The sequence below is a fragment of the Benincasa hispida genome, chromosome 10 (assembly GCF_027475165.1).
Source record: "Benincasa hispida cultivar pf3 chromosome 10, pf3_genome.v1.1, whole genome shotgun sequence".
Classification (NCBI taxonomy): Eukaryota; Viridiplantae; Streptophyta; class Magnoliopsida; order Cucurbitales; family Cucurbitaceae; genus Benincasa; species Benincasa hispida.
The window spans coordinates 5,589,677-5,614,207 of NC_143487.1; the positions used below are offsets into that span (position 1 = coordinate 5,589,677).

General features: G+C 33.7%; 3 protein-coding genes across 6 annotated transcripts; 1 reads left to right on the forward strand and 2 right to left on the reverse strand.

Moving 5' to 3' along the window:
* The first annotated feature begins 2,461 nt into the window (after nucleotides 1–2,461).
* On the forward strand, nucleotides 2,462–7,323 carry LOC120088886 (protein RETICULATA-RELATED 4, chloroplastic-like). Its single transcript, XM_039046325.2, has 8 exons — nucleotides 2,462–3,217; nucleotides 3,690–3,758; nucleotides 4,541–4,672; nucleotides 4,755–4,808; nucleotides 4,910–4,954; nucleotides 5,520–5,659; nucleotides 6,649–6,774; nucleotides 6,946–7,323. The coding sequence occupies exons 1-8, from the start codon at nucleotides 2,642–2,644 to the stop codon at nucleotides 6,980–6,982; spliced, it is 1,179 nt and encodes a 392-aa protein (XP_038902253.1). The 5' UTR covers nucleotides 2,462–2,641; the 3' UTR covers nucleotides 6,983–7,323.
* A 1,045-nt stretch (nucleotides 7,324–8,368) lies between these two features.
* On the reverse strand, nucleotides 8,369–13,736 carry LOC120088023 (ABC transporter G family member 15-like). 2 transcript variants are annotated; one of them, XM_039045046.2, is made up of 9 exons: nucleotides 13,322–13,736; nucleotides 12,075–12,154; nucleotides 11,421–11,882; nucleotides 11,106–11,222; nucleotides 10,752–10,883; nucleotides 10,350–10,637; nucleotides 9,678–9,950; nucleotides 9,343–9,450; nucleotides 8,369–8,947 (listed from the first exon to the last, which is right to left on the reverse strand). In XM_039045046.2, exons 1-9 carry the CDS (start codon nucleotides 13,593–13,595, stop codon nucleotides 8,579–8,581), a joined length of 2,103 nt encoding a protein of 700 aa, XP_038900974.1. In that variant the 5' UTR covers nucleotides 13,596–13,736; the 3' UTR covers nucleotides 8,369–8,578. The 2 variants fall into 2 exon arrangements, with proteins under 2 accessions (XP_038900974.1, XP_038900975.1); XM_039045047.2 differs by lacking the exon at nucleotides 13,322–13,736 and having other exon boundaries at nucleotides 12,061–12,151.
* An 844-nt stretch (nucleotides 13,737–14,580) lies between these two features.
* LOC120088024 (ABC transporter G family member 15-like) lies at nucleotides 14,581–21,101 on the reverse strand. Of its 3 annotated transcripts, XM_090305724.1 has the most exons (9): nucleotides 20,699–21,101; nucleotides 18,544–18,623; nucleotides 17,975–18,436; nucleotides 17,765–17,887; nucleotides 17,519–17,650; nucleotides 17,085–17,368; nucleotides 16,723–16,996; nucleotides 16,500–16,607; nucleotides 15,692–16,308 (listed from the first exon to the last, which is right to left on the reverse strand). In XM_090305724.1, the coding sequence occupies exons 1-9, from the start codon at nucleotides 20,934–20,936 to the stop codon at nucleotides 15,952–15,954; spliced, it is 2,058 nt and encodes a 685-aa protein (XP_090161850.1). In that variant the 5' UTR covers nucleotides 20,937–21,101; the 3' UTR covers nucleotides 15,692–15,951. The 3 variants fall into 3 exon arrangements, 1 of the variants encoding a protein (XP_090161850.1); XR_005484797.2 differs by lacking the exons at nucleotides 17,085–17,368; nucleotides 17,519–17,650; nucleotides 17,765–17,887; ... (1 more) ...; nucleotides 18,544–18,623; nucleotides 20,699–21,101 and adding an exon at nucleotides 14,581–15,186 and having other exon boundaries at nucleotides 15,894–16,308; nucleotides 16,723–17,017; XR_005484796.2 differs by lacking the exons at nucleotides 17,085–17,368; nucleotides 17,519–17,650; nucleotides 17,765–17,887; ... (1 more) ...; nucleotides 18,544–18,623; nucleotides 20,699–21,101 and adding an exon at nucleotides 14,581–15,197 and having other exon boundaries at nucleotides 15,894–16,308; nucleotides 16,723–17,017.
* Nucleotides 21,102–24,531: the final 3,430 nt, after the last annotated feature.

Genomic DNA, 24,531 nt, shown 5'->3' on the forward strand with positions numbered 1-24,531 from the left:
ACGTTCTTGCATTTTCTGAGTGAATTAATGAGAAATATGAATGATTTTCAGCATGTATATCACCCGGAATGAAGAAGAGTACAAGAAATGCACAAAGATTGTAGTGGTTCAATCTTTCAAACTTACATCCACTTTTCAAAGGTATAAGTTTCTTTCTCTATTCAAATGTTTAATTTGTTTCTAGAGCTTTACGAAAAATACCTCACAAAATGAACCGTCTCTTACAATTTATCTTCTTTCGGCACATTTGTAACAGATTTACAAAGATAAAAAGTAGTTTGTTATTTTAGTTGTTAACAACTTTTAACTGACTTTGTTTTTCTTATATGAGGCAAGTTGGAGAAGAACTCAGCTGAAGTTGCTCTGAGTTAAGGTAATTATTAGCCCATATTCTTTACAGATTCGAGCCCAACAACTCCAATGCTGCTCGTTTCTATCAATCGCCATAGCTTCTTGAGTTTCATCAGCGCTCCGATAGGGTGAGTCCTCTAAGTTTGATTTTAGGTTGGGTTATTTACCAATGACATTTAAGTGCTTGATTGGAGACTAAAGGAGTTTTGAAGCACTGTCGAACGGTTGTTTTGGGCGTTCGACGTTTTCTTTTGGTAAGTGCGTGAGGTGTCATGGCTACTTGGAATGTTAAGGATGCTGTAAAATATCTATCTATATTATTATTATTATTCTTATTATTATTGGTTTACGTTCTGGTTAGATTGTCTGGTTGAAGCTTTGAAGTGGTTTCAGATCGAACCACTTATTGGGTGAACATCTTAAGTTATTTGGATTTAATTTGGGTTATTTTGATTGGAGTTATTTAGGGGTTATTTTAGAGTGGGAAATTGACCTTAAAATTCAATTAGTTTTGGTTCTTGGCTAGGGTTGATTCAAGGTGTATACAAGTTAGTTGGTTTGGTTAATTGCACACTAGGCCTAAATTTCAAGGTAAGCGATTTACTACCGGTTCGCCCTCGAACCCAAGTTGGTATTAAGATTGTGATTCACATGATTCTATCTTTGACGGGTTGAATTGCTATAACTTGCTATGGATGGACTGTCAAGGGTGTTCTGAAAACTCATGTTTATGTTATGAAAAATATGATAATATTTGATTGATGGGTGAACTATTGAGATTGTTCTAGAAACTCATGAGATATATTACTATGTTTATTATAATATGCTATGGCTTGTTATAAACTTAGACGATGTATGCTGCATGTTGGTTTGATGGTGGCTGTTAGCATTTCAATTAGACTTTGTTCATCCTTTGAGTATGTTTTGACATCCTTATGGGATCTTCACCTATAATTATGTTTTTGTTTCTTTCGGAGTCACTTCCTGAGAAAGTGTGCATTCAGGTTCGCCCCTTGTGTCTATGCTTATACTTATGTTGGGATGCACACCTTTGTCTTGATAGGGATATTAACCTGTATACTTAGTGGACCCTATAGTGGGTCACTTACAAGGTATTTTTATACTCACTCTTTTATCTATATTTGTTTTAGGTAAATGAAAGGACAGAACGATTAATGATAAAAGGAATTTGTGGCAGGGCCTTTGAACTCGACAACACTTCCACACATGTTTTTCTTATGTTTGCAAGTTTTAACTTTGTAATCAAACCTTTAAATTCTTTAAATATTTTATTCGATTTTTTATTCAGTTTATTTTAAATTAAAGTTAGGGGTACCTTGAACAGAGATTTTATTTTATAGGTTTTATAATAAAAATTTATTTGATTCTTTTGAATTTAGTCAAATTTTCTGAAATGCCATTATGAGATTTATGCATGCATATACTAGCGGTCTGATTCCCATTCTAGAAAGTCAGGTCCTTATAAAATACAAATAAATTATAATTTTTAATTACCTTAAATTATTTAATAAATATTAACATTACGTGTGAAAGTAAATATTTAATAAAAAATCAAAATTAAAAGTGTAAATTTTGTAACTTAAATACCCAATAAAAAGAAAACTTGCAACTCAAGAATACTAATATAGAACTAAATAAAAATTAAATTTAAAAGTTTGGGACAAAAGCTTAACATTTTAAAACTTACCAACCAAATAAAAAATACTCAAAATTTGGTGACTAAAAAAGCATTTTCACCTAAAAATCAATGTTTTTCTTTTTCCTAAAATATATAGTGATGGAGAGAGTAAATATTAATTGAGACGTCGAAAGGAAAAAAAAAAAAAAAAAAGAATTGGCTGGGAAGAAAAGGGACAATTTGGTAATTAAGAAACATTCTCGTTTTTCTTGTAACTTCAGCACATGCATGCATAGGGTTGGGTGCAGCGGTGATGCCAAACAATTACTCTCATTCTTTTAATATCAATTTTTAAAAATTCAACTACCCAAAATGCCCTTATGCGCGTAAAGTCCACGGCCAAATTGCGCGAGTGGAGAATTTAGGAATTTTAATTATTCGATAAGAAAATAATAAATATATAAATTGGTCTTTTTTTTTTTACCTTAGGCTTTCTGACATACAAAAGAAAAACCCCAATGGTTTTTTCTGCGGCTCTGCCATCTATGTTCTAAGTTCCGCCGCCCACCTACTCCGCCGTATCGTTTCAAACTAAAAACCTCCGCCGTCGGCGATCGACGAGAAGAGAGAGAGAGAGAGAAAAAGATCGCGATGGCTTTTACCGCTCTCACTAACCCGTCTTCTATCTCTCTCTCCAACTTCAATCAGAATCGTTCATTTCAGTCATCGCCGGCTTATTTGCTCCAATTGCGAATCTCCGCTTCTCCGGTTTTGGCCTCTTCTTCCACCGGTATCAAGGCCAATGGTATTTTTCTCACTCGTCGATATGACTGTCGCGATCTCAGTAACCGTCGACAGCTGTTTTTGGTATCTTCTTTTGGCGGTGGTGGTGCTGACGGCGGTGGCTCTTCGCGCGGCGGAGGGGGCGGCGGAGATGATCATGGTGATGAAGGAGATTCTGGTAATGCTGGTGATAAGAACAAGGCGGAGGCGCTTTTGGTGTTGGCTGAGGCTGGCCGGTCACTGGAATGCCTACCGAAGGACTTGGCAGCGGCGATCGAGGCCGGTCGAATCCCTGGATCTGTGGTCACGAAGTTTTTGGAGCTCGAGAAGTCTGCTCTCATGCGATGGCTGATGCAGTTTGGTGGATTCAAGGAGCGTCTATTGGCGGATGATTTGTTTCTGGCGAAGGTCGCGATGGAATGCGGCGTTGGAGTCTTCACTAAGGTTTTCTTTTCACTCGCTCTCATATTCCGGATCAGTAAATATGCCTTTTATCATCTCTAGAGATCTTCTGGCTTCTTTTATTGCATTTCTTTTGTTCTTTGCCTTTACTGACTACTAAAGAAACATTTCCCCCAACCTTTTTCAATGTCTTTGCCACTCATCTGCGCATGTTCCTATTTGAATTGCAAGATAATTTACTTATCACTGTGATCTGTGATGTTTTAGGCCTTTTGAACTGATATCTTCGTTGGAGTTTTCTACTTTTTGGCGAAATTTCGTCAGTATCACTGCTGTATCTCTGTTTTGCATGCATACCTGCATTAATCGATATCATCGAAGGACACGAGCCCTTTTCTTTTTTCTTTTTTCTGATCATTTCCTTGCATACGTTTTGTTTTAGATTATTGTAAAATTTCCCCTCCTTCCTGCTTCTCTCTCCCTTGCATTTTGATTTTCGTAATTTCTTGTGCAGACTGCAGCAGAGTATGAACGCCGGAGGGAAAAGTTCTTTGACGAGCTCGAGATTGTTTTTGCTGACGTGGTATAATTCTGTTGTTAAAAGGCCATACTCATCAGATTTTTATGCGTTCCACTTGCACATGTCTGAGTGATTGCACTAAGTATTCGCTTGAGAGATACGTTTGTCTGCTGTAAGATCATGTTATCCTGTTCCCCTTAAGAAGAAATTGTTGGGAGTGATAAAAAATTTCGTAATGGTTAGATGCACGGTGCTTCATTAAATTAAAAGGCAAAAACGTTTCATTCTCAGATGCATCTAACCATTTAATAGTGGCAGTATCACTGTGCTAGCCACGGTATTGATTTTGATCGTTGGCAGAATCTGCAATGGTTAAAGTCAGGGAGTTGATGATCCAAAAACTAGAACTGTGGTCATCATCAGTCACAGCTAAAAATTTGTGGTGTCGTCCAAACTGTTTAAGATAAGCAATCTCTGACAAATAACTGTCTATTGTGGTCGGGAGAAGATGGTAAGGTAACACACAAGACTGAAGTATTAGAGCAATCAGTCTGATGCAATGATTTAATTTATAGATATTGTATAAGATGGTATGGACTGAGACTGCTTTCTTGGAGGTTGGAAAATGAATATGTACTGATATCTAGTTAAATATTTTGAAAAATGGTTGATCGGGTATTTGGCTCAGACAAGTGTAACTAATTAATACTTATGGTATTTGCATTTTTTATTTGTCCATTTGCGACGGTATTCTCTTTCAAAACTCTTGAATATGCACATACTCTTTTTGTCAGGAAAGATTGAACTTTTTAAGCATATATATTGACCAGTACATATTTTTTTAGGTAATGGCCATTATTGCAGATTTCATGCTTGTTTATCTTCCTGCGCCGACTGTTTCTCTCCGGCCACCACTTTCAGTGAGTGCAGGAGCAATTACGAAGTTCTTCCATGGATGTCCTGATAATGCTTTTCAGGTCTGTCATTCTCATGGAATATTTAGATTTTTGCTGAACATTTCTTTTGAGGACCGAGAACTAAATTACTGTTTTGTTTTAGGTTGCTCTCTCCGGAACTTCATATTCATTATTACAGAGATTTGGTGCCATAGCGGTATGCCGATTTTTAATCAAATTTGCATTAATTTTTATTTTATATATTTAAAGAAAAATGCATGAGCAACCTATTTATGTTTTTGGCGGATAATTTTGCAGCGGAATGGAGCTAAGCTTTTTGCAGTTGGCACGACTTCATCACTGGTACGTTGTCATATACTTCCTCTGGAAATTCTGAAATTCTTACGGTCTTTTGCATACTTTATAGTCATCTTTTATGACCTCTTTTGCTGCTGAGAGTCATCTGTCATAGGAAAATAGTCGCTTGTTTTGCCTCCTGTCTCCATAAAAAAAAAAAAAAAATTGGCTCAGTCTCTTTGGCTTTAGATGAATAGGTAATGGGGCCCACTTCTCCTTCTCTTTCTTTTCCTCCCCCGCATTAAACTTGTAAAGTTTGAAGAATGGGTTGTGGGCAGCAAAATTTTGAACGATGAACCATGGGGTCTTATTGCCTAACCTCTTGTTCTTATATCTTAAAGTCTGTATTATTTTACAATGTGCTGCTTTCTTGTAGTGACACTCGAATCGATCATGCTAACTGAGACATATCTTAGCTCACATGCAAAAAAAAGTTTAAAGATTCGCTTTATAGTCCCAACATTAACCACCAGACCTCTTTTGGGATTCTTGTTTCTCTAGCTGCTACCTACAAAGGTGTTAACTTTTGAATTAAAAACGCAGAAACTAATTTATCATGCCCTCTGTTTAGGTTGGCACAGCTGTTACAAACGCTTTAATCAATGCAAGGAAGGCTATTGATAAGAATGCTGCAGCTGAAGTGGAAAATGTGCCTATACTTTCCACCAGTGTTGGCTACGGTGTTTACATGGCTGTCTCCAGCAATCTCAGGTATCGGTTTTTTGCAGTTATTAGTATAACTTGTTGTATGTCTTAGCACAACTGAAATTTCATGTCTTGGTTCTTCTCTATATTTTGTGTTATGATGCTATCTTCTTTGTATACCAAAAATTATGCCATCTTTCTGCATGATGGTCATGCATATCATATGATATAGGGGGGAATAGCTTTTAAGAACGGCAGGGAAAAACTATGTTTAATGGACGTGAATTTAGATAGGGGAGGTAGGTCACTAGTTCTGGCTGGGAGAGTTATGATAGTAGAAGCTGATCTTTCTATTGAGATTTTCAAGACTTGTCGACTTTTTATTGGGCATGTAAATATAAGGTCCACGCTGTGTGGAACAAGCAGTCTGAGTGTTCATGCCTAACGAACTGCACGATTCTGTCCATTATTCTTTCTGATATAATACTTTGATGACTTTATATTTAGAAACATTATACATGGTGTGTTTTTTTTACCCTGGCTTACAACAGTGTCAACCGCCTTTTTGTGTTCTCTTCGTTGCACAAATATTATAAGCTAATGTTTTCCGGAAGTAGAGACTTACTGCAGTCTTGGACGTGATTGGTATTCATTTGACTTTGAGGTAGCAGGTTTTATGCCTGGTCTTGAAAGCTTTTGGAAAACAAGTTGCTGTGTATGATATTAATTATATATATTTGAACCCAGGTTTGTTAGCTTGTTGGTCATTTGGTTGGCTCGAATTAAGCCATTCCAACATGTCCTAGGTTCAAATATAAAAAAAAAATCTGTAGGGGTTTATTAGGTTGTTTAATGTATGGCAGTGATGTCTGTTTGGATTTGATTCCAAAATCTGGATGTAATCAAATTTTAACGGATCCCTGAGATGAAAAGGGACAGTTACATTGTAATTTGTGTTAACTATTCCAAAATCTTTATATAATCAAATTGTAGCGTGGAGAGTTCATCCATTTCAGAGCTTTTCTTATAATAAAGATATTTCTCGCCTTGTGTAGGTATCAAGTTCTGGCTGGTGTTATCGAACAACGAATTTTGGAACCCATGTTACACCAGCACAAGCTCATGCTGAGTGCGATTTGCTTTGCTGTTAGGACAGGCAACACATTCCTTGGCTCACTCTTGTAAGAATTTCACCCCTTCTCCCTGGAAACCAAAATCATGATCGCTTACCATATTCTTTCATTCTTCCCCTTCTTAGTATGAGTTGGTTCCTTTATTTTTGTTTTGAAAAATGTGATAGCTTGCTTAACTTTCTGTATTACAACTAACACTGTACAAACTTGCTATGGCAGGTGGGTGGACTATGCCCGTTTGATAGGAGTTCAGTAATGAATGTTAATTCCATAGGTTTGCTTTTAATTAAAGTTCTAATGAACACGAGGAAGAAGGTTCCAGTTTACAATTAAGTTCAATTGGCGTTTTTTTGGGTTTTAGTTATATTTCACTTTTTTTTATTGTTTCTCTTTTCTCTGGCATTCTTTTCGCTTTTCCTTCTTCTCTTCCACTATTTTATGTTGTTGTATGTAGGTAGCCTGGACAGAGATAGGAAATAACAAAGGAAATGCATTGAACTTTGTTTGAATTAAAACTTAATTTTGATAAAGCTTCCATGAATATGGAGCTGTGAAAGTAATTATCAAATAAAATTTGTTGTGTTTGCTTTTGTATCATGATTACCTGAGCTTCGGTTGTTTTCGGTTTGCTTTTTTTTTTTTCCCTCATGAAAAATATTTTGTTTTGAGAAGGATAAGCAAGTAATATTCTCTTTTTGTTTTTGTTGTCGCCATTGCCAAATATGTTCTGTTTATTACAATGTCTGCAAATGCATTTGGAAAAAGCCAAACATTAAATGGTTAAAATCGTTTTCAACCCTGTCTTTAATTATTCAAATTATAACCCATCCCGATGACGTGTGAATTGTGTTTTAAAATGTAAAATTTGACGTGATGTTGATTTTGAATAATTCAAAGAGGGTTTGTTTTTTTTTTTTTTTTTTTTTTTTTTTTTTGTGAATGGAGAAAGTGCATATTTAGGAGTTACTTTTAACAAAGATGCAATCTTCTTTTCATCAAAATTGTTTCGAATTGATTTTAAAAATGACAAAATGAACCAGAAATGATTTTATCCAACTTAAGATCACTCCAAAGTCAAATGTTTGACATTGAGGGGGCAATTAAACAAATTTGTGACCGATAAAATTTAAGTGATCTTTTAGTAAGACCGTAAATATCATTCTCAGACCACATTTTGAAATTTAAAATTAAACTACAAAAACTATTATAATTTTATAAAGGTTTAAATATTACTTTTAGTTCCTATACTTTCGGTTTTGGTTTGTTTTGATCTCTATTTTGAAAGTTCAATTTGGTCTTGATACTTTTTAATTTTGGTTCCTATATTATAGGAATATTCATTTTAATTCTTGTACAGTGAAAAAGTGACTATTTTAGTCGTTACACTTTGATTAAATGATACTTTTTGAAAGTTTAAGGACCAAAGGACTAAAATGAACAATTTGAAAGTACAAAGATAAAAATGAACCAAAGTTGAAAATGTAGGAACTAAAGTAGTATTTAAACTTTTTATAAAAAACAATAAAAGATTACGATAAAAAAAAAAAAAAAAGACGGGTTGCGCCAAAATAAATATAGTTGAACTAATACTATCGCAATGCAATTGGACCATAGAAGGATTGCACCACTTGTAATCAATCAATAAAAGTAGCAATCCAAAATAAATACTCTTTACTCATTGCTTCTTTGGTGTTTAAGTAGTAACAATAACAACGAACCCTGTTTCACGATCCTTAACAAATCACATTACAAAAGCTCTGTAATTGTATTTTTTCCTTTCCTATTAATTGGGTAATTTAGACTCTTTCTTCAATGCTATAGTATGAAAGAAAGTTGATTTATCCCTCCCACTTCAATTGATTGGGGAGTTGAGACCCTCTTGAGAAGACAATGAATGAAGAGGTTGATGATGTCTCTTGGAAGGGAACTGTGGGACTTTAGATTTTCTGATGGCCATGGATGGCTTGCCGATGCGTCGTAGAGTTTCCTTCGTGTACAGTGTTTGAACAAATGGTGAAACTTTCTCCTTCAACTTGAGGATAACAATAAAGAGAAGCCTGCTAGTGACCAGAATGATTAACACTGCTCCTAAGTCCAACCATTTGGAGTGATGAGCTTGATACCCTAGCAACATTTCAAGGATCACTTCTCCTTTTATTTTTGGACCTCCTTGTAGACCAGAATCGATTTCCAACCCTATCAAGTCGTTCTTGTATGCACCCTGCGTTTGAATCAAACATGAACTCCAAATCTTATGTTTAGATAGTATTTTCTCCGAACAAAATTTTTTTTGCAATCCAACTGATGAAAAGAAACTACATCATCAAATTGGTCTTTTTCCCCCTTTGCTAACAAAAACTAAAAGTACCAAGTGTTATATAGTGTGGAGAGAGACCTTAATGGCGTTTGGTCTTAGGTGAAGTTTCATGTTTCTCCTTGAGTTTTGGTTTCAAAAACTTTTTGTAATTATAACCTAGGCAATATTTTACTTGGTTGGAAGCCCTTTCTTTAGGAGGGTTTTGTGGGTTTGGTTTTTTTGTATGTCCTTGTATTCTTTCATTTTTTTCCTCGATGAAAGTAGTTATTTCTATTAAGAAAATCAGAAACTAAAAGTACCTGTAAACCCCAAGCGCCAAAGTTAATGTATGATATTGGGTAACGCCAGAACACCTTAGGAAGATCAGGCACAAACCTAAAGTAACCAGAAGTCATCATCATGATTCCCTGCACAACTCACTTGTATTAAATCCCTGTTAAAATATATTTGAAGCTCTGAGTCTCCTATCAAGTCAAGTCAATCTTCACTTGTTTGAAAACATCTGAACCATTCAGACTAGTCATTAAAAAAGAACAGAAAGTGAAATTTGAATTTTTAGCATGGAGCTATAGGAAATTTTGTTTCAAGTGTTTATGGAAAAAGGAAAAAGAAAAGGTAATAATTATTGACTTACAATGTAACCAGCTCCAATAATAACACCCATCAAAAAGTTGGGAACTAATGAAGCAATGATCATCATGATGCTTTCTACGACTGCAATGGAGCTGAGAAGGTCAAGGGAGATGTAAACGTAACGAGAGAACTCGGTTTCAAATTTGACCATGTAGAATACTATTGTTGCAGAAGCAATAGACATGAGAGCTAAGAATGGAAATGAAGATAGAAAATGTGACAGCGTGTATACAGCGATCCCATAATGCCCGTTCAGCCTTTCCTTGTGAAACACCTGTTTTACAAGGCAGATATTCAAATATCAAAACAATGAAATCTAATGCCATTTTTATAAAACATTTCTTCAGTTTCCATCAGTAGCCAATCTAAACCATTTGTTTCTTGTTCTAGACAAGTTTCTATACTTTCTAACAGCTAATGCACTCTCCCCCCCTTTTACTTCAAGCATTTTTCCCCGCCCCCTCGTTCTCACAAACTCAATATGCACGGTTGGCCTATTGAGCCTATCAGCTATTCACGATTTTATATAATGCCTTAAGAGGCTAATTGAACTTAGTGTTTCAACTGCATTTTCTATGTTATTCAATCGACTTAAAGATGGGGCAATGGGTTATCAAATGGGTTTAATAAAATGTTCATCTCAAGACTTAAGCAAAACATTGAGGTAAACTACCTTCATCTCTTCAATGAACGATGGAAAGCCTCCAATGGCCATGAAAGTCATAAATCCAGATATAAATCCTGCACACGATGCCCTTGCAAAGATATCAGAATAGCTTGTACCAACATTTATGAATATCGTGCCCACACATACGGATAAGAGTACGTAGATAATAATTCTTATCCAGTAGTATCCCAAATCTCTGGACATGTTCACCGTTGATCTTCTAGTCAATGTTGAGAGTTGCTTCCACCATTTGGCTTGGTTTCCACATTTCTTACTTGTTATAGAAAATCCTTCCTGCATCAAAACTGTTACTAGTAAGATCAGTGTTGAAATGATGTCGGTCCTTCCTGCACCTAAACCGTTTGCCTAGCATTATGTTAATGGAAAATTAATATAATGCAAGCTTACCATTTCTGATATCTCTCTCATCCTAATTTTCACTTTGGCCTCTCGCTCTGAGCATTTGTATTTCCCTATTAGTCTTGCTTTCATCTCTGCTGTTGAAAACTTCGATAAAGGGTCCACAGGTTTTTGGTTTTCCTTGAACAATTGAAACAAAAAATGGTAAACACGAAAGCTTAACACATGACAACAGAAAGCATCGAGTATTATTAATGGTGGCTGGCAATGTGAAGAATGCAGTATTTTTGTTTGTTGGACCGGACAAGGAAAAAGGACCAATTTTTATATAGCCGTAGAAAATATACAGGCTTATCAACCTATGTAAGTAAAACTGTTTATAAGTAGTTTGGTTGCACTTACTTTTTGAGAACTCATTAAAGTCATATTGACTGCATCGAAGTCTGAATTAATGCAGCGAAGGAAGTGATCAGAAGGATTTCTTAGCCTAGGACATGGAAATCCTGCTTCTGCAAAGAACTGCAAAATCAGAAAACACTGTTCGCATGAGATCGATTTCTCACTTGAATTCTGTTTGGAAAGTAGGATGAAAAGGATCTTGAAAATTGGAATTTAAATAAATGATTTTTTTTTTTTTGTTTTCTTTTTGTTTTTAGCTCAGATAGGGAAGTATACTTGTGGAAACACACATCTCCATCAATTTAACTTTATATTTACCTCAGCTGCCGTTTTTGATTCTCCAAAGTAAACAGCTTGGCCTCCTGAAAGTAGAAAAAGATCATCAAAGAGTGCAAAAACCTCACTGCTGGGCTGATGAATCGAACAGATCACAGTTCTTCCATCATGAGCAATGCTCCTAAGAGCTTGAATAACAAAGAAAGCAGCGGCACTGTCAAGGCCACTAGTCGGTTCATCAAGGAACAAGAGGCTTGGTCTGGTGAGGACTTCCATTGCAATGCCCAATCTTTTCTTCTCTCCCCCACTAATGCCTCTTAAATGCCAGTTTCCAACAATCCCGTCAGCACACTCTTGGAGACCCATTTCCAACAATGCTCCTTCCACAATATCATTTACTTCTTCTTTGGTCATAGAACTTGGAAGCCTCAAGTTGGCTGAATACGCTATGGTTTCTCTCACTGTTAGAGTTCCCAACATTGTATCTTCTTGGGTCACATAGGCCTGAAATTTTGGAGACAATTAGAAAAAGAGCAATTAACTATAAGAGTAGTAGATGATGTCTTAACATAGTAATCCTTGAGTTAAGACACATCAGCAGTTGAGACAATGAACATTCTCTGTTTTAAATCGGTTTCAAGTAAAAATGGAAATCAAAAGTTCATATTGGTTGATGATCTACATGCTAAAACTGACCACAATTCCGAAATCTAGCCTTCTTTTCTTCCCATTAAGAAGAATATTTCCTGTCAAGACTGCATTTTGTGCCAGTCGACCTGCAGAAACAAACTCAAAGAGAATGATCAGTGGTATGTCTCTAAGCTTAAGCTTTTATAATACCTCAGGGGCTGTTAATGTTAATATCTAATTAGCAGAAAACTATAAATAAAATAGTTATGGCCTGAATTATAACAATTTTACAAGTGCCCCTTCGTGAAAATTATAATCAAATTTCCATATTATATCTTATGGGTAAAGTATCACATAGATATTCTCTCGTTACACCTTAAAGGTTCAGTCTAAATCATTATTGTGAATTTGATACTTTGAGATGTATGGAAAAAATTTCTTGTATGACTGTGAAAATATTTTATACTCCCTCCATTTATTGTTTGCTATAAAAGAAATATTTGAAAACAGTGTGTGACTATAAAATAAAATAATATATCATCTAATAATGTGTCAAACATTAAATAGAAGGAGTGTGAATTACCGTAGTATTAGAAACTTTTCAATTGGAGTTGAACCCAATGGTTTGTTCTATGCATTTAATGTGTGAAGATAATCAGAAACATTTATTTCATTACCGAAATGAACTAAAGTGCATTGAATAATTTACTCAAATTATGGAAAAATTAGGTACATAAGAGAATATAGCTTAGTGCTAAAGCAAGGAAAGTTCGGCGAAATATTAAATATTTATGTACTGCCATGTGAAGCTTTAATTACCCACTGGGTTCAAATAACTTTGTTGATTAACAATTTCTTTGCCTTGTAATCTATGGTTTAAAAATATTTTAGATTCTTGGCAAAAGGTTAAGTGTTCTGGAAAAAAAAGGTGTTGGTTAAAACTTTAAAAATGCATAAAAAATAGAGAGGAAAAGAAGATTTTTAGTAACACATTAGCCTTACTTTTGAAAATGAAATAGTTTTCAGATGGTGTTTATGTTTTCTAGATTCCATAGTGATTGAGAATGTCACTTTAATCAAAACTTCATAAATGGGTTGTTTTTGTTTCTAAATCACGATATAAATTTCAAAGGTAGAACATAGATTGATTAGTGAGAAAAACAGCTAAGCTTGGTATTGATTTTGAAGCTTGGTAGCCCATATAAGCAGCGTATGCAGAAGGGGAAGAACATGAAAAAAACAGAGAACTTAGAGGGAAAAAAAAAGAAAAGAAAAGAAAAGAGGATAGACAGAGAGTGAGGATGAAAGAGAACCTGCTAATGAGTCGAGAAGAGTGGATTTTCCAGAACCAGAAGGACCCATAATGGCCATGATTCTACCAGGCTCAGCATAGCCACTGAGACCATCAAGCAGGAGCCTTCTACTTTGTCCATTCCAGAGGTTTGGAACCATAACACTCAGATTTTCCCAAACCAAATACATGGAACCAGCAATGGCAACCTCCCCATACTTACTTTTTCTTCCTTCTGAGCTCTCTGCAACCTCCACAGAGCTTCTCCCATTTGCCCTCTCCTCTTCAATCTCCATGAATGTGAGTCACACTTGCCACACCCTCCTGGTTTCCAGCCAACAATCTTTCTGTTTCTCTCTTTATGGCTATCACAACAAGCAGCATTTATATTATGTTCTTCTTGATCTTTGGCTATGTGTGTGCTCACTGCAACTGAAGATCTTAGAAGCAGTTGAAAACAATTTAAAGTTTTTATGAAGGGCTCTTAATTAGCCTCTCCCTTCTGAAAAGGAACGTAGGCAAATTTTCCGGTGTTTGGCCACATCACAAAAAGGACTTCTGAAAATTTTGAAAACAAGATTTAAAAGAAATACTCAACATTATTTACAAAGTGCTTCACTCAATAACCTTACTCTTAAATATCATCCCATCCTAAACACACCATTAGTATACAAAATCTTTTATTTAAAAACAGAACTATCAGAAGAACCATCAAACTTATTGTCGCTTAGTATGTTATTGTAAACCGTATGTTTGTTATATAAGTAAAGACAGCATATTAAGAAAGGAAAGCCCAAAGTGTAAGAGACATAAATGCGCATGTGCTTCAACATTGAATTCTCTTGGAATACAAAAGTACTATTTCATTCAATCAGAACTTTGATTTCTTCTAATATATCATTACAGTGTATTTAAGATTACATATTCAAGTATGCTCTATTCAGTGTATATTTGCTACTGCTAATTAGATGCCTAACTGCATATAGTTACGGTAATAAAGAGTTCTATACAACCAAGTAGTATTTCAAGTTTTAAATGTCACACATCCATCTTTCTTTTTACTTCCTCTGCTATCAATTTTGACATAACCTGTATAAGTAGGAGACATCTAAGTGAGATGTCCAATGTCATATCCGAGGCCTGTGTGTGTGTTCGTTATTTATTTTTCCTTTGTTTTAGTTCATGCAAATTGTGGATCCTCGTTTAGCATATTCGAGATGTCATCTACTCTCTCGGTCTGACAAGTGGTAAAGTGGGTGAGAGTTAATAGCAAGGGACATGTATTTAAAGAGCTAAAATTTCATTCGACAGCTAAGCTGTGGGTGGAAAATTTCTAATACTAACACGATATTCCCATTGTTCACACTTTGAATTTTGTCTTATCAACAAACAATAGATGGAGGTAATATGAAAAATTTTCCATCCTGATAGTACTAGATATTTTCCCATTTGAGAGTTAAGAAATAAAAGTTGAAAAAGGAACGGAGTTAAGTAAATATCCCACCAAACCTAACCAACAATGCAGATTTGGGAAAGCTTGAATAGTGAAAGAGTTACAAACATTTATGGGACAATTATGCACTTCTGCAAAAGTTCTTCATCTATGACCAGGTCTATTTAGGGATGTGAATTTCAAATTACTACTCATTGATGTTGTACTGCCAACTGCATATCTACCATTTCTAATGTTCCATCTCCCTAATTTCATATTCATAGATAATGACAAACAATTGTTAAACAGGAAGATTCGAACCCATTCCCTCTCTGTAAGGAAAAGTTCCATTCTCTGTTTTGAGGGCATTTGGAATCTGAAGTTTCAGCTAGTTCACGGTCGGAGGTCATGATGTATTCCTTCCATCTTCATGGTGCTGCTATGTTATGAAGAACCTGCAATAAGTCTGCAAAACGATGAAGAAAAATACAACACACAGCAGGGCTTCTCAGATTAGGAAAACTTAGGAACAGTTAATGTATCCAAAGGAAAAAAAACAAAATCCTAAACCCGAGCACATTGCTGACCTAATTTTTTTTTTCTCGGTTTAGATGTGGCACATTGGTTTCTTCAATTAGGTCATAAAGATTTTGGCAGGCTGATGTCAAAAGTACTGGTGGACATATGGAGGGTTTTCATTTTTTCTTAGAAAGTTACGAACAACCCACAAATGGAAGTTGCAGCTTAGTAGATAAGAATATGAATGTAAGACAAAAGAAACAGAAATATATGTATGTTACACTCATCAATCTTAGTTATACTACATGAAATTCTGATAGTTCTCCAATTCTCCTTTCTTAGATGTGCCCAGATGCAGATTTCAATCCTACACATGGGTTAAATTATTATTCAGATTGTCAGAGGCAAGCTTAGGCATTCAAGACTGATGAAAAAAATGGATTATATAAGTTCAATCAATAAAAGAAAAATAAATTATTACAAAGTGTGGGCAATGTAAATTGTATGAAATCAACCTCAAGCAAGAAAAATGTCAAAACAAAACTTCTCATCACCATATTGAAGAAATTCCATTGAAATATTTACTATCTGTATCCTTTTTTATCCCCTTCCTTGACACACGGATTTGCAGCTAACTACATACCTCTTAGAAATTACATTGTTATAGGTACAAGTTTGCCAAGTTATCGTTCTTGGTGCTTCTAGTTGAGAGGAGAGTTGAGACCTTCTTGAGAAGAAAGTGAATGAAGAGGTTGGTGCCTCTTAGAGGAAATAGAAGGCATTGTACGGAAGGAAGGCCTTCTCTCGAGATGTTGTAGAGTTTTCTTTGCGAAGATTGTCTGCAGCATTGGTGAAGCTCTTTCTTTCAATTTCAAGACAACAAAGAAGAGAATTCGGTACAGAAGAACGAGGAGCATGAGAGCTGTTAAGTCCCACCACTTGGAATGGTTTATGGGAATCCCATACATGTTGGTGATTACATACTCGCCACTCAACCTTGGCATTCCAGGTATCATTGGATCGAACTCGAGCCCGATCAAGTCATTTTTGTATGCACCCTGCATAAGGAATTCATATAATCCGTAAAATCATAATTGAACCATCCAATCTTCAATCATGACATGGAAGCTTTGAAGAGACTGGACATATCGAATTTTCAAGTATTTCAGTTCTACATTCTCTTTTATATCACTGAGGACATAAGTATCCTCCAATGTACATGGATTTGAAAAGCCTTGCAAGATGATACCTGTAGTGCCCAAGAGCCATAACTGAGATATGAGATTGGATACCGCCAAAATGGCTTTGGAAGGTCTGGCAATAATCTGAAGAAGCCAGAGGTCATCATCATGATGCCCTGAAGTAAAAAAGGAAAACAGAAATTTTTTTTACATTGGAGATGCAAAACATAAAATATGGAGAAGATACACAACGTTTTGGCTTCTGATCAACAAGGTTTATTGAGTTCTTACAATGATTCCAGCGCCTGTTATAATTCCCATCAGGAAGTTTGGAACCAGTGAAGCCACAACCATCATCAACCCTTCTATTACAGAAATGCAGCCAAAGATATTGAGGCAGAAGAATACAAAGCGGGAGAACTCCGGCCGATATTTCACCATGTAGAAGGTGATGGTCCCAGAAACAACTGAGATCGAAACCAAGAATGGGAAAGAAGAGATGAAGTTTGACAATATAAACACTGTAACTCCATAGTACCCGTTGAGCCTTTCTCTGTAAAACATCTGCAAAAGAATGGAACTAAAACTTCAAAAAAAAAAAAAAAAAAAAAACCTAAGGAAAAGCTTTATTTTCCAATGTCAGATGTTTTTCATTCATTTCCTCAATAAAAGATGGAAAGCCACCTATAGTCATAAATGTCATGAAGCCAGTTACAAATCCACCACAGGCTCCTCGAGCAAAGATTGCAGTGTAACTGGTTCCAACATCAAAGTAGATGGTACCAACACATACGGACACTATGACATATATAATTATCCTTAGCCAATAATACCCCACGTCCCTACACATATTCACGAATGATCGACGAGTCAATGTTGAGAGCTGCTTGAACCAACTAGCTTTGTCTCCTTTTTCATTCTCAACATCAAGTCCCTCCTGGAAAACATGAAACTGGTCATACAATTTTGTTCCAAAAATTGCTTGTTCATACAATTCATGTACTTCAATCACCTACAACTTCCAATAAGGTGATTTTATTATGTCCTTTTATCTCTTGAGGACTTGAGGTAGCAGAATCATGCTTACAATGGTGGATATTTCTCGAATTCTTGCCTTCACCCTACTTGCATACTTTGAGCTCCTATATTTTTCAACAAGCATTGACTTGATTTGAGCTGTTGCCAAATTCATGAAAGGGTCTGATGATTCTGGAATATCCTGCAAATTCAAAATCGTAAATAGAGGCACATATGAACGAACTATACATCAGAAAGTGGAAACTCAATCCACCAGTGGTTTTAAACTTATTTACAATTCAAAACTTCTTCTTACTCGAATTCTTAGAGACCCTTTGAGTGTCGCCGTAACGATATCGAAATCCGAATTTATACAACGAAGAAAGTGATCAGATGGATTCCTTCTACTTGGACATGGAAAGTTAGCTTCAGCAAAGAACTACAAAACAGATAAATCAAGCCAAAATAACAAGTGAGCAAAACATCAAACAGTTGGAAGGCAAAAAAAATCTGCAAGTTTGCATACCTGTACAGCCATTTTGGCTTCCCCAAAGTAAACAGCCTCACCTCCAGAGAGCAAAAAAAGGTCATCAAAGAGAGCAAAAACCTCACTACTCGGCTGGTGAATTGAAGAAACAACAGTCCGCCCATCACGAGCAACATTTCTAAGAGTTTGAATCACAAAGAATGCCGAAGCACTATCAAGACCGCTGGTGGGTTCATCAAGAAAAAGCAAACGAGGGCGTGTAAGGATTTCAACTGCAACACTCAATCTCTTCTTTTCCCCACCACTAATTCCTCGAAGATGCCAATTCCCAATCAACCGATCGGCGCAATCTTGAAGACCCATTTCCAAAATCGTTGCATCGACGATACTATTAAGTTCATCTTTGGTCATAGAACTCGGAAGCCGCAGTTGGGCTGAGTAGCTTATAGTTTCTCTCACTGTTAGAGTTCCCAATAATATATCTTCTTGGGTTACATAGGCCTGCAAATTTGGAAGTAAATTTTCAGCTCATACATATATATAAATCCGTCAATAGTTTGATGTTGAAGAGAAGGTTTGAAAGAGAGAGAGAGAGAGAGAGTACTTACAACGTCGCCATATCCGAGCTTCCTCTTCTTTCCATTGAAGAAAATATTTCCAGTCATTACCACATTCTTGGAGAGTCTGCCTGTTTCACCATGCATCCACAATTTACAACATTAATCATATTCATAGTTTGCTGTTTGTTTACAATATCTGCGATGGCCTTTAGTAAGAAAAATATCCATTCATGATTGAAGTAAAACCTTATTCCAAACTTCCAATCTTCTCCTCCTATTATTGGCTGCATGGTTAAATAAAATATTCAAAAAATTCCAAGTTGGTGGATTTTTGTTTCTACAAAACATCCCGTAACAAAACTGCTCATGTTCTACCAGATTTGGAGGTGCCCCCAATTATAATGCACGATTCCTATCCGATCTCTCTTATATCTAGATATTTATCTTAATATATTATTTTTATTTTAGAAAAAGGTAATGGAATAGAAGAGAGTTAAAGTTGCTTTAGTTATTTATACTAATAAATAGTTTATATATATATATATATCAAAATAAATTCAATTCAACCATAATTGATATGATCTTTCTCTCTACAATTTGAAGGTTCGAAAATATTTGATAACTATATTAAAAATTGATTGATATGTATTAAATCTTTTCTCAATACACATAAAATGTAAAAGAAAGATTATAGATATTCATAGATACATATTCATATAAATTATACAAATATCATTGTCGATATCTTAATGTTCGATTCTAATGGCTGTCCTCTAACCTTTTGAAGATTTTTTTTCCTGTTTTGGTAACGAAACTTTTATAATAGTAGGAACAAGTTGAATGACAAAGATTGAAACCAAACAACTCTAATCTACGAAGCATTTACGAAACCAAATAAATAGAAATTAAAATAAATAGAAATTAATGTGTTGGCAAAAATAAAGTCAATCCTGTATTTTTTTTTTTTTTTTTTTTTTGTAATAAGTAATAATTTCGTAAAATAAAATAAAATCCTAAAGTTTGAAATTACATTTAATGCCGACTGTTGAACTCATTAATTTTAGTCGGCGGGGACCTCGACCCATTTTGTTAATATTAATACTGCATATATAAAATACAACAAATTTAAATTTGGAAAAGAAATCATTAAAATTTTAAATCAGTGAGCCACAATAAATATATCCAACTAACAACTAGAAAATGAAAAAGAAAGAATTGTTATCTATTTTCATGGAAAACGGGTAAAGTACAGACCAATCCCCGGTTAGAATATCTTATTATCACATCCAAACAAGCTTTAAAGCACTTTGTTTTTTCCTTTTAAAAAAAGGCTTTGAAGCACTTGAAACCACAAAAATTCACCTTCAAATATATATTGATACAAGGGAAAAAATAAGCTTTTATAAAAACTCGTCCTTTATATAAGAAATTCAAGATTTTGGGGTTGAATTGATTTTATTATCTATGTTTATATTTCATCTGATTATAATTTGTCATATGATTTTTTTTTTATTATATATGAAGAGAATGATGTTGGAGTATTTACATTTAATGTAATAGCATTTAATATATGTTATTTAGCTTAGGCTATTTCTATTATGTAAAAGCCTAATCAACCTCCTACGTTTGTAGTATTTAAATTGAAATGATTTCAAATGGTAAAACTATTGAAAATATTTACAAGATATAGCAAAATTTTACAACTATCAATGATAGATGTTGATAGACCCTTAGACTTCTATTAAAATCTATCAATATCACCGATTGACAAGTGTCTATCAACATCTATCTTTGATAGTTCCAAAATTTTGCTATATTTTGTAAATATTTTGGTTTATTTTTCTATATCTAAAAACAACCCATTTAAATGTGTTTTTATCATATTCCCTCTAAATTTCTCTCAATTCTTTCAAGAGTCTTTCAAATGAAAGATACATAAAAATGGGTGTTATCTAGATACGCCTAAGTATTATAATCAAAATTATTTTCAAAATATTTTGAAATTGAATTTTTAAACTCTAGAAGTTTGATTTTCCATTTCGTATTAGAGTTGAATACAAATGATTAGAAGAAAATTAGAATCTAAATATTATAATATTTGAAATATTTAAATTTATTATTGTGAACAGATTATAGGTTCGAATATGCACGAAAATCTAAAACGAATGCATAAAAAATTGTAGAGAGACAGAGAGAGAGGGACCTGCAAGAGTATCAAGAAGGGTGGATTTGCCGGAGCCGGAAGGGCCCATGATGGCCATAATCCGGCCGGGCTCAGCGTAGCCACGGAGGCCATTTAGGAGTCTTTTGGTGGGGCTGTCGCTGAAATTAGGGAGTACCACCGTGAGATCCTCCCACACAAGGTAAGTCCCTCGCTCGTCGCCCCGTCGCAAGGCGTCGCCGCCGTGGCTATGGCTTCCTCCGACGGCCTCAATTTCCATGGCGGTGAGTAGCAGAGTAAGAATGGAGGATTGGGAGAAGAAAGAAGAACATATAGGGAATGTGGAGATATTAGAAGATTATTATAATATTGGAATATATATTAAGAAATGATGTTACATTTCTTGTAATAGAAATTGGGTGTTTTTATGATTGGATTTGGAATTGAATCCACACCCAACTCTAACTACTATAAATGCTGCCACAAATGGAGGTGCATACCAAATTAATGATGAAAGAGAAAATTAAAGGAAAAAAAAACAGGGTTGAGTTTGATTGTCATGTGAGAATGGGTGGTGAGTTGGGATATTAAATGAAGGAGAAATGTTATGGGGGCATTTTCATTTCTATGTTTACATTTTGAAGGAAATTTGTCAAAAAAACAAAAAAAATCAAGTTTGTGTGTGGGGGGAGGTGAGATGTGAATGTGATGGTTTCCAATCTCACACTAAAAATCAAAATAAAATGAAGTAAAAACACACTCAATACACACTTCTTGCACCCCAAAGAAAACAAAAAATTGGGTTAAATTGTGAGGTTCGAGTTTAGTCTTTATGACTTTAAAAGTTAGATTAAATTATAAATTTGATCTCGTTGGAATTTAATTCTTATGATTTATAATTAAAATTTAGTCCTAAATAATTCTTACAATAATGATTATTTATGATAATTTTGTCAAATCATAGAAACTATTTATAAGGTTGTATCAAATAATAGAGGACTAAATTCTAACTTCCTCCAAATCATAGGGATTTAAATCCTAAAAGTTTATAATTTAGTTCTCTTATGATTTCATAAAATCTTCATAAATAGTATCTATAACTGGGACTATATTGTTTCACGAAATCAAAAAAACTAAATTTTAATTTTGAATGATATATATGGACTAAATTTTAACTTTCTTCGACTAAATTTGTAATTTAACCAAAATAATAGTGTTATTGCAGGTGTGTTGGATGTTCATTTTTTTAGGCTTTTTAGGCTTTCTATTGAGCTACTTGTCTTTAGTCTTGTCCAGAGCTTTTTGTTTAGTGATAATGTTGTATGCTTTCTTATAAGAGTTCCTTAATGTTATTTTCAATCCGTTGTAAGGCTACTTTTCTATGACTCTTTATTAAGAGTAAGCACTTTGTGAGTCTAGATAGAGCGAACTATCATATAAGGATTCCACCGTAGTTATTTAACTATATTAGTGAAGTTATTTTTCATTAGATATACTATCCCTAGACGTAGGTATAACTACATTAAACTAAGTCACCAATCTTTGTGTGTTCTCTCTATGTTGTTTTCTATTTAACTCTCAGTCTCATCTTTTTATGTGACATCGTATTTGACTTGTGGATTTTTTAATTAGATTCATCTATTTTTTTTTTCAAATAGGTTAAATTATCAAGTTTAGTACTTGAATTTTTTAAAAAAAATGTAATAAATATTTATTTTTATTCCAATAAATTAATTTCTAATTTTGTATTTAATAAGTTTTAGTAAAAATTTAAGGTTCATTAACTATAAAAAAAAATAATTTTATATGAATAAATTAATTAATTTTTAAAAATTTTCAAATTTGTGGGGGAATGTACTAAGTTAAGAGATCAATTAAACATTGTTATAGTTGAATAACTAATAAACATAATTAAAAGTTTAAAATTTTATTCTGACACAAACATGAAAGCTCAATGTCTAAATTTGTAATTATTTAACACATCAATATCTGATTTGATTTGATTTTTTAATTATTGGAACAAACACAGAATTTTGGACCTATTGACAACATAATAAGTTAGCAATATTTCACCAATTTTGCTAATTCAACTGACGAATATCACCGACATGGAATTTTCGCCAACTAAAAAAATTACTTAGATTCCGGAATCATTTATCCACTAATTATATCTTAATTGTAATACTGGATAATATATATAATTTGAGTATACTTCTAAAAAATGTGGGTTTGATTAATCTTTTAAAATTGTTTTAGAGTTGTTTTCAAATATAAAAAAATGAGTCAACTTTTTATAAATATAGTAAAATGTCATTATCTATTAATGATAGATCATAATAAATATCTATCGCGATCTATCGATATCTTTAGTATCAATGATAGATATCTATCGTGGTTTATCACTGATAGGCCACATTTTATTATACTTGAAAATATTTTGTTTAATATCATTTTTAATGAAAGACATTATCTTTATTATTGCATTTCCATTATTTTTGGTATGTATATCCATCCCACAGAAGTGGTCTTTTTTTCAATAGTACCCTACTAGTACCATATGAGTTTTGGTACATAAAATAATTGTGTTCTTTTATGATCATTATTATTGTCAAAGTAATTGTTTGGATGTATCAAAATATATTTGACCTAAAGAATAAGAGTTGGAAGAGTGGAAATAACTTATTGTTAAATTCTAAGGAATTCATAAATTCATTGCTGGTCCTAGCTAGAAGACATTCCAACAATTTTATACTATGGATCACGACTAAACAACTCTTTTTTATTAATCATTTATTTTTAAAAATGTAGATAATTGAAATATTTAAGTATCTAGAATTATTATATATGTTCATCATTTTTAGATAACTTTGTTTGTTTTTAGAAATATCTTTATAAATATTTGAATAACTGTATTTATTTGGTAGGATTTCTACTCCCGAGTATCTTAAATTTACATAATGTTTTAAGAATTGTCTTATAATTATTTATTAATTTAATATGATTTAAATTATATAAAAAAAGTGATATATATGGTTGACAATGCTTAATTTAATTATAAAAATGCATATATATTTATGTATACAAAAAATGAAGGGTAAAAAAGTAAAAGGGGATGCCCTCAACATGGGAATCCAAAAACTCATGTTCCAAAAGCACATCCAAAACTTTCCAAATGCTATATGAAAGGCCCTAATATGCCTAGGGGTATCTAAATGTCAAGATATCTTACATTATCATAAAACAAACGTAGTTATCCAAATGGAAAAATTGTCAGAAATAGCATGTTGAAGTTTTCATATTGCAAAACTGTCGTTTTTTTTAAAATTCGTTCAAATAGTTTTTCTTGGTCAATCTTGGACGAGATCGATCATCGGAATTTAGTTAAAAATTAATTTTTTCTAAATTATCGATTGTTTTGGATATTCTTGGTGCATCTCGTACAAATTACACCGAGATTCTATGACTTTTTCCAATTATTATGTAATCTGTCTAAATATTATACCAAATCTTATATATTTTCAAACATTTTCCGTTATTTTTATAAATATTATATCAAATTTCTTACTTAACCTTTCAAAACTTTAGGTCAGTTTCTATTTCCACAATTATATGAATTTTTAAATGTTCAAATTTATTTACCAATTAGATTTTTTTCGAATGGATGATTGCATTTTGATTTTAAAATTTTGGGAAAGATTATTTTTTTTTTTCAAAAAATTTGGATAAGATATGAAAAATATATAAAATCTCAATATTAATCTACCACATAACTCACCGATCTTGGTGTTAATCTATCCGAGATTAATACCCGAGATTTTATATGTTTTCCATATCTTCCCTATTTTTTTTTAAAAAAATTAATTTTTCTCAAATTC

Coding starts and splice junctions, on each gene's coding strand:
- LOC120088024 (XM_090305724.1), bottom strand. CDS start 20,936: ATGGAAATTGAGGCCGTCGGAGGAAGCCATAGCCACGGCGGCGACGCC. Junction 18,624..20,698: donor CCTTCTTGATACTCTTGCAG/GTCCCTCTCTCT, acceptor ATGGTGAAACAG/GCAGACTCTCCAAGAATGTG. Junction 16,309..16,499: donor ATGGCTCTTGGGCACTACAG/GTATCATCTTGC, acceptor TTCCTTATGCAG/GGTGCATACAAAAATGACTT.
- LOC120088886 (XM_039046325.2), top strand. CDS start 2,642: ATGGCTTTTACCGCTCTCACTAACCCGTCTTCTATCTCTCTCTCCAAC. Junction 4,673..4,754: donor GTCCTGATAATGCTTTTCAG/GTCTGTCATTCT, acceptor GTTTTGTTTTAG/GTTGCTCTCTCCGGAACTTC. Junction 4,955..5,519: donor TTGGCACGACTTCATCACTG/GTACGTTGTCAT, acceptor CCCTCTGTTTAG/GTTGGCACAGCTGTTACAAA.
- LOC120088023 (XM_039045046.2), bottom strand. CDS start 13,595: ATGGAGATTGAAGAGGAGAGGGCAAATGGGAGAAGCTCTGTGGAGGTT. Junction 10,884..11,105: donor CTTTAATGAGTTCTCAAAAA/GTAAGTGCAACC, acceptor CAATTGTTCAAG/GAAAACCAAAAACCTGTGGA. Junction 9,451..9,677: donor TTATTGGAGCTGGTTACATT/GTAAGTCAATAA, acceptor TGAGTTGTGCAG/GGAATCATGATGATGACTTC.